The following is a 14046-nucleotide window of genomic DNA, read 5'->3' as shown; positions in this document are numbered from 1 at the left end:
TAATGTGATATGATTAAATATGTGATTAATACATGAGAAAAGAAATCTGCCACCACAAAATCAAAGTAGCTAAAAGGATCTACTCCCAGAAGCTCAATGAACAGCTCTCAGCCACCGACCCTGCATCAGTGTGGTAGGGCCTGCGGGAAATCACCAGCTACAGACGCCCCCCACCCACTGTTGAAGCAAACAAAGACCTGGCCAATGGGTTAAATATATTCTACTGCAGAAGAATATATTGGCCACCTCTCCCCCCTCACCCTCCTCAATCCAGACTCAACAAGCTGCTTCAAACGCTCCACCATCATCCCGGTCCCCAAGAAACCCACCATTACAGGACTGAAAGATTACAGACCTGTTGTCTTGACGTCTGTGGTCATGAAATCCTTTGAACGACTGGTGTTAGCTCATTTGAAGGACACCAGTTGGACCCCCTGCAGTTTGCCTACCGGGAAAACAGTGAACATGGGGCTGCATTACATCCTGCACCAATGTGCCTGAACTTTTCTCCTCCAAACTCTCCCAGCTCAGCATGTCACCAGCTACCTGTCAGTGGATCACCAGCTTCCTGACAGACAGGAGGCTGTCAGGAGTGAGGCTGGGGGAGATCACCTCTAAAACTCAGTCCCTCAGTATTAGTGCCCCTCAAGGTTGTGTCCTCTCACCACTGTTGTTCTCCCTCTACACTAAAGACTGCACCTCCAAGAACTCGGCTGTTAAACTCCTAAAGTTTGCAGATGACACCACCATCATTGGCCTCATTCAGGATGGTGATGAGCCTGCATACCGGCAGGAAGTTGAGCGGCTGGTAATCTGGTGCAGTCAGCACAATGTGGAGCTGAACAAGCTTAAGACTGTACCCATATGGAAAAGATATATACAGTGGGGCAAAAAAGTATTTAGTCAGCCACCGATTGTGCAAGTTCCCCCACCTAAAATGATGACAGAGGTCAGTAATTTGCACCAGAGGTACACTTCAACTGTGAGTAACAGAATGTGAAAAAAAAATCCATGAATCCACATGGTAGGATTTGTAAAGAATTTATTCGTAAATCAGGGTGGAAAACAAGTATTTGGCCAATAACAAAAATACAACTCAATACTTTGTAACATAACCTTTGTTGGCAATAACAGAGGTCAAACGTTTACTATAGGTCTTTACCAGGTTTGCACACACAGTAGCTGGTATTTTGGCCCATTCCTCCATGCAGATCTTCTCGAGAGCAGTGATGTTTTGGGGCTGTCGCCGAGCAACACGGACTTTCAACTCCCGCCAAAGATTTTCTATGGGGTTGAGGTCTGGAGACTGGCTAGGCCACTCCAGGACTTTCAAATGCTTCTTACGGAGCCACTCCTTTGTTGCCCAGGCGGTGTGTTTTGGATCATTGTCATGTTGGAAGACCCAGCCTCGTTTCATCTTCAAAGTTCTCACTGATGGAAGGAGGTTTTGGCTCAAAATCTCACGATACATGGCCCCATTCATTCTGTCCTTAACACGGATCAGTCGTCCTGTCCCCTTGGCAGAAAAAAAGCCCCATAGCATGATGTTTCCACCCCCATGCTTCACAGTAGGTATGGTGTTCTTGGGATGCAACTCAGTATTCTTCTTCCTCCAAACACGACGAGTTGAGTTTATACCAAAAAGTTCTACATTGGTTTCACCTGACCACATGACATTCTCCCAATCCTCTGCTGTATCATCCATGTGCTCTCTGGCAAACTTCAGACGGGCCTGGACATGCACTGGCTTCAGCAGCGGAACACGTCTGGCACTGCGGGATTTGATTCCCTGCCGTTGTAGTGTGTTACTGATGGTGACCTTTGTTACTTTGGTCCCAGCTCTCTGCAGGTCATTCACCAGGTCCCCCCGTGTGGTTCTGGGATCTTTGCTCACCGTTCTCATGATCATTTTGACCCCACGGGATGAGATCTTACGTGGAGCCCCAGATCGAGGGAGATTATCAGTGGTCTTGTATGTCTTCCATTTTCTGATGATTGCTCTCACAGTTGATTTTTTCACACCAAGCTGCTTGCCTATTGTAGATTCACTCTTCCCAGTCTGGTGCAGGTCTACAATACTTTTCCTGGTGTCCTTCGAAAGCTCTTTGGTCTTGGCCATGGCGGAGTTTGGAGTCTGACTGTTTGAGGGTGTGGACAAGTGTCTTTTATACAGATGATGAGTTCAAACAGGTGCCATTCATACAGGTAACGAGTGGGGGACAGAAAAGCTTCTTACAGAAGACGTTACAGGTCTGTGAGAGCCAGAGATTTTCCTTGTTTGAGGTGACCAAATATTTATTTTCCACCCTAATTTACGAATAAATTCTTTACAAATCCTACCATGTGAATTCATGGATTTTTTTTCACATTCTGTCTCTCACAGTTGAAGTGTACCTCTGGTGCAAATTACTGACCTCTGCCATCATTTTAGGTGGGGAAACTTGCACAATCGGTGGCTGACTAAATACTTTTTTGCCCCACTGTATAAATCTTATAAAGTTTGTATCTATCTTGTGTGAAACTTGTATGAAAAGCATACAAGAGTGAAAACAGATATAAGATCCCTTGAAAAATTATATAATCAAACTTGTATGTTTTGGATACTTACTAAAACAATATATGAAAGTAATGAGAAAGTGGCCACTTTCATGAGTAAATCATATAAGTTTTTACTATATCTTTTCCATATGGGTAGAGATGACAGTAGACTACAGGAGACATCCCTCAACAATGCTCTCCCTCACTATATCAGACAGCCCGGTGTCGACTGTGGAGATCTTCAAGTTCCTGGGTACCACCATCTCCCAGGACCTGAAGTGGGAGACCAACATCAACTCCATCCTCAAAAAGACCCAGCAGAGGATGTACTTCCTGAGACAACTGGGGAAGTACAGTCTTCCACAGGAGCTGCTAGTCTTCTAGTTCTACACTACAGTCATTGAGTCTGTCCTGTCCTCCTCCATCGCAGTCTGGTATGGAGCAACCACTAAACAGGACAATCGCAGACTGCAGTGGATTGTACGGGCAGCAGAAATGTTCATCGGGGCCCCCTGCCCTCCATCCAGGACCCGTACCTCTCAAGAACCAGGAAATGCGCAGGGAAAATCTTCACAGACCCCTCACATCCTGGACACAGACTTTTTGACCTGCTGCCCTCTGGCAGACGGTATAGAAGCCTGCAGACCAGGACCACCCGACATGGGCACAGTTTCTTTCCTCTCGCCATTTCCCTCCTAAACAGTTGAACTGTCACACTGCTCCCACTGCCAGACTGCAACTGCACCTTATGGACATTCTGTGGTATTCATTTCACATTTAACTAGGTTGTAACTGGAAGGTGTGACATTAAAACTACATCTGGTAAAAACCTGTACAAGTGCACACACACAGACACAAAACAAACACACATGTCAAACAAAACAAGGGAGTTACTGTATATTTACCCTACAAACAGATGAAGCAGTGTTTAAGTTTCACTGAAAAGTCACATAAGAGTCAGTGAAAGTAGAGCAGAGAGAGTCTGAAGAGGCAGCAGTGTGTGTCTGAAGGAGATTGTGAAGTACAATGTGACGCCTAAGGCTATTTGAGAGAATTTACTGATACACACTTATGATTCATGGGAGATTGCTTCAGGAATGACAGCTGTCAGTGCAGCTGTGACTGGTTGATGTATTAGTTGGTATTCGTTGATGACTAAATCTGTCACAGCCATTTCTGTGTCTCTAAAAACTACAGCTGTTATAGGCTGACGAATCAGCACCCATAAATGCAGAGTTTAAACGATTCTATGAGATTTCTATAAAACTGAGCAAGGGGCTGACAGTACTGCTGCAAAGAGATTCGTCGCATTAAAACATCTAAAAAAACACAACAGCCTTACTAAATGCCGAGTAGCCCTTCCCAAATCACATAATGAGGACAAAGAACTGCTTGATGCAGATATATCTGAGATGGAGGTACTCTGCGTCAACTGTTTACAAAATAATAAGACCCCTGGACCAGACGGATTCTTAGTCGATTATTATAAGGTTTTCTCAAATAAATTACTGACCCCAGTCACGAATATGATTATAGAAGCTTTAGAAAATAATAAATTACCAGACTGATTGTGTCATGACCCTGTGCCTTCTCGGCTGACTCTGTATGGCTACAAGTGTTTTTGTTGTGCTGCGTCTCTCTCTCTCCCCTCCTGCGCACTGCGCTTTACCGGGGCGGAGTCATGACGGCTCCAGCCCCTAGCTCGGACACCTGCAAACAATCGTCTCATCTCATTCACTTCTTAAGGCGGCTGCTGAGAGTGCTTCTTCACTGGATTATTGTGTAACACTCATTTCTCGCCAGCCTGAGGACCACCGTTTGGTGAGCTAAAAGCCGGAGTCCGAGCTACCTGAGCTTCAGTGAAGGATTGTGTACATAGCCCGCCCCCTTGCCGTGCCTGTGTTCCCCGGAGACCCTCTTCCTGTGCCCCCTCACCTGTATATATCCGCACCTGGTGTCTGTGTGTAAATAAATTGTGAACTTAAGTGACAGTCTGCCTCCGAGTCTCTCCTGAGCCTGACAGATTGGAAATCACAACATTGGATTGGAAGACATGCCTAAGATAATACACACTGACCAAACAGGCTTCATGAAAAACAGGCATGGAGCAGATAATGTACGACGTTTGCGCCATATATTGAATACTGCTCAAAAAAATCAAAACCCCCTGCTAATAATTTCTATGGATGCAAATAAAGCATTTGACAGGATTGAGCCAAACTTTCTATTTCAAATGTTGGAGGCTATGGGCTTTGGAGAGAAGTTTACCCGGTATAATATCTGCCATGTTCCTGAGTCTGACGACTCAGTGTTTTGTGTTTCCTTATATTATTCTATGTTCTTGCTTATTCTGGTTATGTCTTTTGTTAAGGTTTGCCATTTGTTAGGTTTCTGTTCTGTGCCTGCCTGCTCCCACTGCTGTGTTCCCTCTGTCTGTGCATGGTGTCACAGTGTCTGCTTGTGAATCTGTCTGTTAAGTTCAGTGTCTTGTCTGGTTCTGTGTCTGTGAGTTTCCTGTTTTATTCTGAAGGTCTCTATCTCGTGTGAGTGTTCTCAGCCTTACGTCTGTGTCTCGTCAGCCTTGATTTCTCCCAGGTGTGTTCTCCTCCTGTCTCCCATCCCACGATTACGCCTGTGAGTATTTAAGCCCTGTGTGTTCTCCTGCCTGTTGCTGGTTTGTCTGCGTTATCTCCCTCCGTCACCTCCCTGCTTCATTCTGTGTTGCTTCCCCAAGTCTACCTCTGTTGTCTCTGTTCTGGTTTCAGGTTAGTTTTGTTAGTTTTCCCAGTTTAGGTTCTCTTAGGTTTTGTTTTGTGCCTGCTATATTCCAGTTTGTATGTCCATCCTTTTTAACAAAGCTCACTCGCATCTGAAGCTGCCTGCATCTTGGGTCATCTATTAAAACTCACACGGCTTGCCCTGCTAGCCGTGACAATATCATAACAAATAATGTGATGTCAGGCACTTTTTTTTTCTTTTTTTTTTGCCTGTCCCGTTTGGATCTTTAGCCATCAAAATTGTTGTCTGTAGGCCAAGAAAGATGCCAAGCGGATTTACTTTACCAATTGGATCATCATGGCCTTGCCATATTGGTCCATTTGATTGACCTTTATTATAATTATGTATTTATCTGATTGGATTTTCGGTTGTTACAGACGTCCCGTCAAACAGACATGACTGGAGGATAGGACAGGGAGAAAGAATGACAGAAAGAGAGGGAGAGAACGAAAAATAGAGGGGAGAAGAAATGGCGAGTAAAGGGGGAAGAAAAAGAAAAAAACAAACAAAACACCTGGATCACCTGTATTGAGATAAGAAAAAACAGAAGAGAAAACAAACAAAAAAGAGCAACATAATAAATACAACACCATCACAATCACAAAACTAGCTAACAGTAGATACTGAATATTACATGTTATTATACATGTGATCGACAGCGCACAATGTGCTTTGAGGTAGCAGCCAAGACGGGTGTAGTTTGTGTCTTTGAACACCCGTGTGTACACCTCGGGTGTGCACACAGGTGCACACCTGTGTGGATCAGCACGCTTGTATTCAAAAGGTTTCTCCATGTAACAATCTGCTAGGAAGTATGGGAAGCCATAGCCCCGTCCCCCAGGGCATGAAGCAGGTATGGAGGAGATCATTCCCAGACATCCAGAGGCCCCAGAATACGAGGACCCAAGGAGGATCAGCAGGGGGTCAACCGAACCACCCTCTTAGGAAGAGCTGAGGAGAGCCCTGAATGAGAGGTCACCCAGCAGCCACAGCGCAGAGGCCAGAGGGGGTTGCAGTGACGTGCCTGCGGGCTCTGCCGGCAGACAGCTGTCAGGGCTCTAGACTAACTTTTTGACATGGGCGCACCGGTATGCCTAACTTCAGAAATGTAGGCATACCGGCACAAAAGTTATGTGCACTCAAATTTTTCAACCGCATCGCTTAACACCGCAGTTTTACATGTGCACTTTCTTTGGGGGGGGAGTCCATACAGACAATATTCATTTCTAAATTATTAACTAACAAACTTGTGCTTAAAGTGCTTTGTCAATATTGTAGAAAATGTTAAACTTAATCATCATCTTGGCCTCCTCTGACGACCTGTTTGCTGCTGTCTGTTGCTGAAAGGCAGTGGGGAGAGGGGACACTTGGGCAGTGCATTTATTGCATCATATGTGTTTCCTGGATACACTGTGCTTTTTCAGCATTCAAAGATTGATGGCACCGTGTCAGAGCACTGGCTATGAATTTCAGGCAGATCAGGCCTTAACTTAACAAAAAAGTTATCAATAGTTCTTTTCATCTTTTCTTATTACCCGCAGCTACATCCACTTCTCTCAGGCCTAGGCTGCTCAGTAGGGCTGGGTATCATCGCTGATTTCTATAATCCATTCGATTCCGGTTCTCAAAGTCCTGATTTGATTCAATTTAGCCTCAGACAGTCAGAAATATTATAATTCTGATCATTTATCAGTACTGATACACATGAGATTTCATCAGAATTGTGAAAATCACAGCAGATGCCTTTGTGTGAAAGTAACTGAGAATAAAACACAGAAAAACATGAAGGAGATTTTCCTGGTCTGGCTTTTCATAGCAGATAACCTTGGCCTGGTAAATGGCCTGTATTTATATAGCGCTTTACTAGTCCCTAAGGACCCCAAAGCGCTTTACACATCCAGTCATCCACCCATTCACACATACATTCACACACTGGTGATGGCAAGCTACATTGTAGCCACAGCCACCCTGGGGCGCACTGACAGAGGCGAGGCTGCCGGACACTGGCGCCACCGGGCCCTCTGACCACCACCAGTAGGCAACGGGTGAAGTGTCTTGCCCAAGGACACAACGACCAAGACTGTCCAAGCCGGGGCTCGAACCAGCAACCTTCCGATTACAAGGCAAACTCCCAACTCTTGAGCCACGATCGCCCCGTTAAACCTTAAAAATATTCTGCAATATTCTGCAATTTTGCATAATTTTAAGAAGTTTAAATTTCTTCAGTATTGAACAGCGTTCAATAGTGTTGCTGACTTATAAAATAATGATACATTTATTGACTTTCAACAACTAAAAGAAAAATTTAAACTTCCAAGACAAAGTTTCTTCAAAGAGAAATCCAAAGGGGCATTCCCCGAGATACCAAAACAAACCTCTCTTGAAACCCATCTTTGCACCAAACCGTGCAAGTCAATAAAAGGAATAGCATCTTCTATATATGCTATTATCAGTGAAAAGTTACCTGATCACAACAAAGCATCCATAAAAAGAAAATGGGAAACAGACCTGGGCTATGTTTATGAAGAGGTAGAATGGCACCACTTATTGGAACAGGCACAGACCATGTTAATCTCTATAAGACACAGGCAAATGCAATTTAACATATTTCATAGGATATATTACACCCCTTACAGACTACATAAAATTGAGTAATTATTCCCTCCAGATATACATGCTGTGGAATTGCCCAGTGATAGAACAATTTTGGAGACGCGCCATTGTAATAATCTCAAGGGTAATGGGAATCCCAATTGAACTGTACCCAAAACTATGGATTCTAGGTGACACAGCTTCTATTAATGTGAATTACTAGAAGAAATATTTTATTTTACTTGCGAGTACAGCGTTGAAAAGATGTATTCTGCTATATTGGAAATCTGAAAATCCTCCAACACTGAGACACTGGATTAATGAGCTAGTGTCCTCCTTTGACTACGATGACCTGGATGACTGAGAACCTTCACAGACATAGTGTCCTACTGCACACCTGAGAAGATATCGTAGTGTAAAAGGGAAGTATGAAACCTTTGAAAAAATCTGGGGCCCCTTGTTGGCAGTACTACCGTCTCTGGACTTGACAGATTATAGTGGTGACTCAAAATTCTTAATTGCCCCTGGGTCTGTTTTAAATTGATCCCCGGTTCAGCTTTCCTGGCTTGACTTCCTGATTGATGTGGTTTTACCGTGAAGTGCGTTGATTCCTGAACACAAGAGTTTCTATAAATAAGTGTGAATATAAACTGTCTAGATATAGGAATGTAAGGAGATTGAGAGCCATACAAGGTTAGAGGGATGGGGGGAGGGTGGGAAAAGTTCGTATAATGTGTTCTATACTTTTTGTTTTGCTGATTTTATTTGTTCTCTTTTGTCTTGCATACTGTCTCCTAATTCTTTCTTGTAATTACCAATATTGTTATGTTATTATTATTATTATTATGTTATTACTTTTTGTGTTTGGTTTTCAGATTTTTGGAATTATCCTTGAATGGCATGAAAACAAGAATATACACTTAAGAGTGTTCCTGTAGTCACAATAACTTGCCATGTTGTAGTGAGTTGTAGATATTTGCTTTGTGTCATAATTGTGAGCTTTTTGTTTTTGGTTTTTTTTTTTGTTTGTTTTTCAAATTTAAAAATGAAAATAAATCTTACGAAAAAAAAAAAGATTGGTGATTAGTGCAATCAATTTACCTCTCCCCACTAACTAATAAGGTTTTTCTCTTTGAATAACCCATTAGTTCCTGAACAAATGATCACATGTGTTCTCTAACTGTTTTTTCTCCATCTTTTGGTGTTTTAGGAGTGGATATCCTGAAGCTCGTGGCAGCCCAGGTGGGGACGCAGTGGATCGACATCTATCAGTCGCTGGCTAATGTCACAGAGCGTGAGGTGGCTGCCTTCTCCAACGGCTACTCTTCTGATCATGAGAGGGCGTATGCTGCGCTGCAGCACTGGACGATCCGGGACAGCGATGCCAACCTGGCCAAGCTGATCAACGCCCTGCACCGGCAGCGCCGCATCGACGTGGTGGAAAAGATCCGCTGTGTAATGGAGGACAACCCACAGGTAGGCCTAATTAATGTCGAGGACAGACAGTCTACTGCCCCCCTGCCCTGTTTTCACTGAGGATATCTGTAATGTTGCTGTCTTCACATCTTCACATCCAGAGGTGGGTTGAGTATCCAAAAATTGTACTTAAGTAAAATAAAATAGTAAAATATTATTACTCAAGTAAAAGTGAAAAGTAGTTGTCAAAAAAATTGCCCAAATAAGAGTAAAAAAGTAATTGGTGAAAATGTATTTTTTAAATAAATGCTATCAGACAAACATAAATAAATAAATATACAAATGTTAGTATTTTCAAATAGAATATATGTATATGTACAATTCTAATTTCCAGATTTCAGTTTTTCACAACATAAAGCCTTTTTAACCAATATCTACAGTAAATAATATAAATATATAAACAGTGCAAACCATTTCCAGTGACGAGATATGCTGTGAACTTTATATTCATTTTTGCTCTAAATGGCACAGCAGCCTCAGAGAAAACATTAGAACATAACATGTAACATAAGACTGATATCAAACTAACCAAAGCTAAAAATATATTTAGAGTAAACTTACTGCGACACGTTTCCACAGGTTACATGAGTTGAGTTTTTTCACGCTGAAAAGTCTGTTTGCTTTGGCTCACACTGTAGAAACCAACACTGAAAATATAGCTGTTCTTTTGTACTGCTTTTAAGTGAAACAATCTTTGTATTGTTTTGATACAAAACAATCCAACTCTTCAGTTGGATGGTGTTCATCCAACTGAAGAGGATGAACACCCTTGGTGTTCATCCTCTTCAGTTCTAGCGGAGACAGTTGACTCTGCCATGTTTTCATGTGTTTCTTCTTTCCATGTATCTACACGCTACTTTAAAACACTTGGGTCGCTCTGTCCGCCACAGTTTCAAACTGGTCATGTGACTGCATCTGATTGGTAAAGGAGTTACAAGAAACTCCACTGGCAGAATGATCCATTATTAGCAGTATTATGTAATTGGGGCAGGGATAGCTCAGTAGGTAAAGTGGTCGCCCCATGATCGGAAGGTCGGCGGTTCGAATCCACTTAACGGCTACCCTGAGGTATCCCTGAGCAAGGTACCGTCCCTACACACTGCTCCCCGGGCGCCTGCTTAGTGGGCTGCCCACTGCTTCACTGAGTGAATGGGTCAAATACAGAGAAAAACAAGTAATTTCCCCATGGGGATCAATAAAGTATCCATTATTATTATTAATTATTAAACTGATTATTTAAAACAAAGTAATGAGTCAAATTTTGCCAAATATTGCCGAGTAAAAGTACCTCTCCAAAAGTTGAAATTGTTCATCTGGACGTAGCGTTTTGTGGGAGAAACATTTTGTGGGAGAAACGTTTCGTCACTCATCCAAGTGACTTCTTCAGTCTCAGCTGACTGCAGTTTTCCCCAATCTTATAAACAGTTGAGACGCATTTTTTCTAAACACCAGGTCTCTGTGGCTTTTAAAAACGCTGCGCCAAAAATTGGTCAACCCCAACGATGGGGTCCCCTGACACAAACAGAGTAACATAGTGTACGCTGTTAAGTGCCAAGAGGATTGCCAGGATTTATACATCGGGGAAACCAAACAACCTCTGGCTAAGAGGATGGCACAACACAGAAGAGCTACCTCGTCAGGCCAGGACTCTGCAGTCTATTTACACCTACAGGCCAGCGGACACTCTTTCAAGGATGAGGATGTACATATCTTGGACAGTGAGGAACGCTGGTTTGAGCGCGGAGTCAAGGAGGCCATTTACGTGAAAAGGGAAAGACCATTTTTGAATCGAGGAGGGGGCCTAAGGGTACATCTTTCGCCATCTTACAATGCTGTGATTGCAGCCATTCCTCAACTCTCTGTGAATGGTACTCATGGCCATTGATCAGTGGTCTTTGATCAGTGGGTTTTGGTCAGTGGTTGTTGATCAATGGTAGAGATGGACCAATCCGATATTACGTATCGGTATCGGTCCGATACTGACCTAAATTACTGGATCAGATATCGGAGAGAAATAAAAAATGTAATCCAATCCATTAAATATCACAAAAGCACCTCACAAAACTTGCGACACGCCGTAACTCGCCTCATAACCTTAGCACGTCGGAGCAGTATGCATCACGTGATAGAGCGGCTGTGGTGTGCGAGACCTGTCGGTGGTCTGGTTCAGCATTTGGAGCCGGCATTTCATCTCCGACAAAGTTATCCCCGAGAGAAGTAAAGCAAGTGTGTAAGTTCATTTCTGAATGTTTGTAAAGCATTCCCACGTTAAGCTTAACAACCGATTTATGGAGCGACTGCGTCTTCTCTGTCCCTCCCTCTCCTGCTGCTACTTCAATCATGAAACTGCTTAATGATCAGCTGATCGGCTTTTCTGTCGCGACTCCGTCTCTCTTGTTTGTTTTAAGCTGTTGTTAGAATTTATTTAATATTACTTTCTACACCAGGATCCTTTTCTACGTAGCTGACGGCTGGTAACTGTGCAGGGGCGGATCTAGCAAAGTTTAGCCAGGGGGGCAGGTAAGGCATTAACAGGGAAAAGGGGGGCACAAAGAAATACTTTTCTTTCTTATTCTCATTTAAAAAGTCTAGCTTTTATTAAATAATTATCTGACACCCAAAGTTTTAATTTGATCTAAAATGAATAGAAGTCCATTACTGTATATAGTAACTATTATGTCTAATATATACCCTAGTAAGCTATAGTACTTTTTCCTTTGGGAAGGTACCATCTGTGCAGTCTGCAGTTCTGTTAAAGAAAGATGTTGAATCTATTTAATATTTCTTGAAAAATAATTGATTTCTGTGTATTTTCTTTTCACACTGCATCAAATTAAGGTTGATTATGTCGATTAAGCATCATGAGGTGGCGCGTGAGGAGTGGTTCCCTATTTTTTATTTTTTATTTTTTTTGCTGGAAGTTAGGTTGCTTAATATTTACGCTAAGTACTCTTTAAAATACCAGAATAGGGAGGATGGTGTAGGTTTATGTTTATTAGATTGATCAGTATTGCTGAACTATGAAATATTTTTTTTTGCATACAGGTATAACAGAATAGCTTTAGTGTTGTTGTTTTTTAAACTTGAGTATGAACTTATACAAAATGCAGCAAGATATTTAAAAAACAGTTTTATTGATTAAAAAACACTATATCGGATTCATATCGGTATCGGCAGATACCCAAATTTATGATATCGGTATCGGACATAAAAAAGTGGTATCGTGCCATCTCTATGGTCATGAGAATTTGCATAATTAAGATTAAGGAACTGACCTCCCAGCTCATTGTTCCTTCTCTGGGCTTGTTTCAGTCATTATGCAAATGTACTGTTTATAAGATTGGGGAAAACTGCAGTCAGCTGAGACTGAAGAAGTTATTGGGATGAGTGAGAAAACGTTTCTCCCACAAAACGCTACGTCCAGATGAACAGAATCAACTTTTGGAGATATACTTTAAAAATAAATGTTTTTCAAAAACTTACTCAAGTAAATGTAACGGAGTAAATGTAACTCATTACTACCCACCTCTGTTCACATCACATCGTCAGCTCTGTTCTCTGAATGTCTCTTCTACTGACAGCTAATTTTGGAGAACATCTTTCCAATATGTCCCTCTGAAGCTGATCCCTCTGGGTTACTTCACTTGGACAGATAGAGTTGACATCTAAAAAGCTTTGGATGAGATTTTAGTCTCTTTGAGGGCAAGATGAACACTGTGTAAACTACAGAGTAGGCAGCAGTTCATTGGAGCTTTTCAGTTATTTATTCTTTTTTGGTGACATTTGTAGCCTGTGTCTAAAATACATGACAGTACTTAGTATTTAAAGTCGGATGCTGTATTATGTGATTCAAAACATGTTAGATGTTATTTATCAGAGTATTTACAAAGCTTTGAAAGAATAGCCTGCTAGCGTGCTGTAGCTTAGACATCATCTGGGGTACATTTGGCTTTGAGAAAAATGTTTCTTCAGTGATGTGTTGAACATCTTATGTTATCCAAGCACCTAGTGTTGCATCTTCCTTTGCACCGTTGCTGTTTGGAGAGGATAGTGAAAAGGTCTTGAGACATGCCTTTTTTATGTTTATTAAAGTTCTATAAGTATGTATTTCTTTATATTTTGTTAGGAAAATGGATAATAAATCATTAATCTTTCCAAGCCTTTGGTTTGCTACAAACACTCTCTGCGTTAATGATCTTTGGTTATATACCAGAATACTACTGCATTTGTATGTTAATAATATCTAAGCACGGTGGCACAGCAAGAAGGTCCTGAGCTGTGATACACTTCTAGCCAATCATTTTACGTTTCTGAGGATAGTAGGCGGGTCCAGGTACGTACGTTCTTTTAGAGCAGAGCTACAGATTAAAAATGCCCTAGGCGAAGCGGTCAAAAGTCTGGCTGTACTTCACAGCAAAATATGCAAACTCAGCAGCCTGCAACAAGTGCTTTAAGCTGATACTGTGATACTGTCAAAGGAGGTAACACCTCAAATCCGATGAAACACCTGGCGACGCATAGCGTTTTTTTTTTTTAAAGCCAAGAAATGCGCTGTATTTGATAGCTTGCTGCGAGACCTCACACAGAGTGCATCTACTGCGGGTGTGGTGCCTGTTATCAGACGCGGAGTTAGCAACATCCCCAAAAACACGAAGAGGAGAG

The 14046-nt window shown here is 42.2% G+C and overlaps 1 protein-coding gene across 2 annotated transcripts in view; it reads left to right on the top strand.

The window, feature by feature from the left end:
- Positions 1 to 14046, top strand: part of tnfrsf21 (tumor necrosis factor receptor superfamily, member 21) — a 243776-nt gene that overhangs the window by 87496 nt on the left and 142234 nt on the right. For both annotated transcript variants that reach the window (XM_086265432.1, XM_086265431.1), the window contains exon 4: positions 9119 to 9384. In XM_086265432.1, coding sequence (XP_086121558.1) covers positions 9119 to 9384 — 266 coding nt within the window. The remainder of the gene's footprint in view (positions 1 to 9118; positions 9385 to 14046) is intronic.

Source organism: Aulonocara sp. 'chitande type north' Nkhata Bay, linkage group LG15, assembly GCF_057382095.1.
Source record: "Aulonocara sp. 'chitande type north' Nkhata Bay isolate Kocher_YH1m ecotype deep benthic linkage group LG15, A_spYH_male_GT1.1, whole genome shotgun sequence".
NCBI lineage: Eukaryota > Metazoa > Chordata > Actinopteri > Cichliformes > Cichlidae > Aulonocara > Aulonocara sp. 'chitande type north' Nkhata Bay.
The sequence above is the reverse complement of the archived record's forward strand: the minus strand, read 5'-3'. Positions and strand labels throughout refer to the sequence as shown.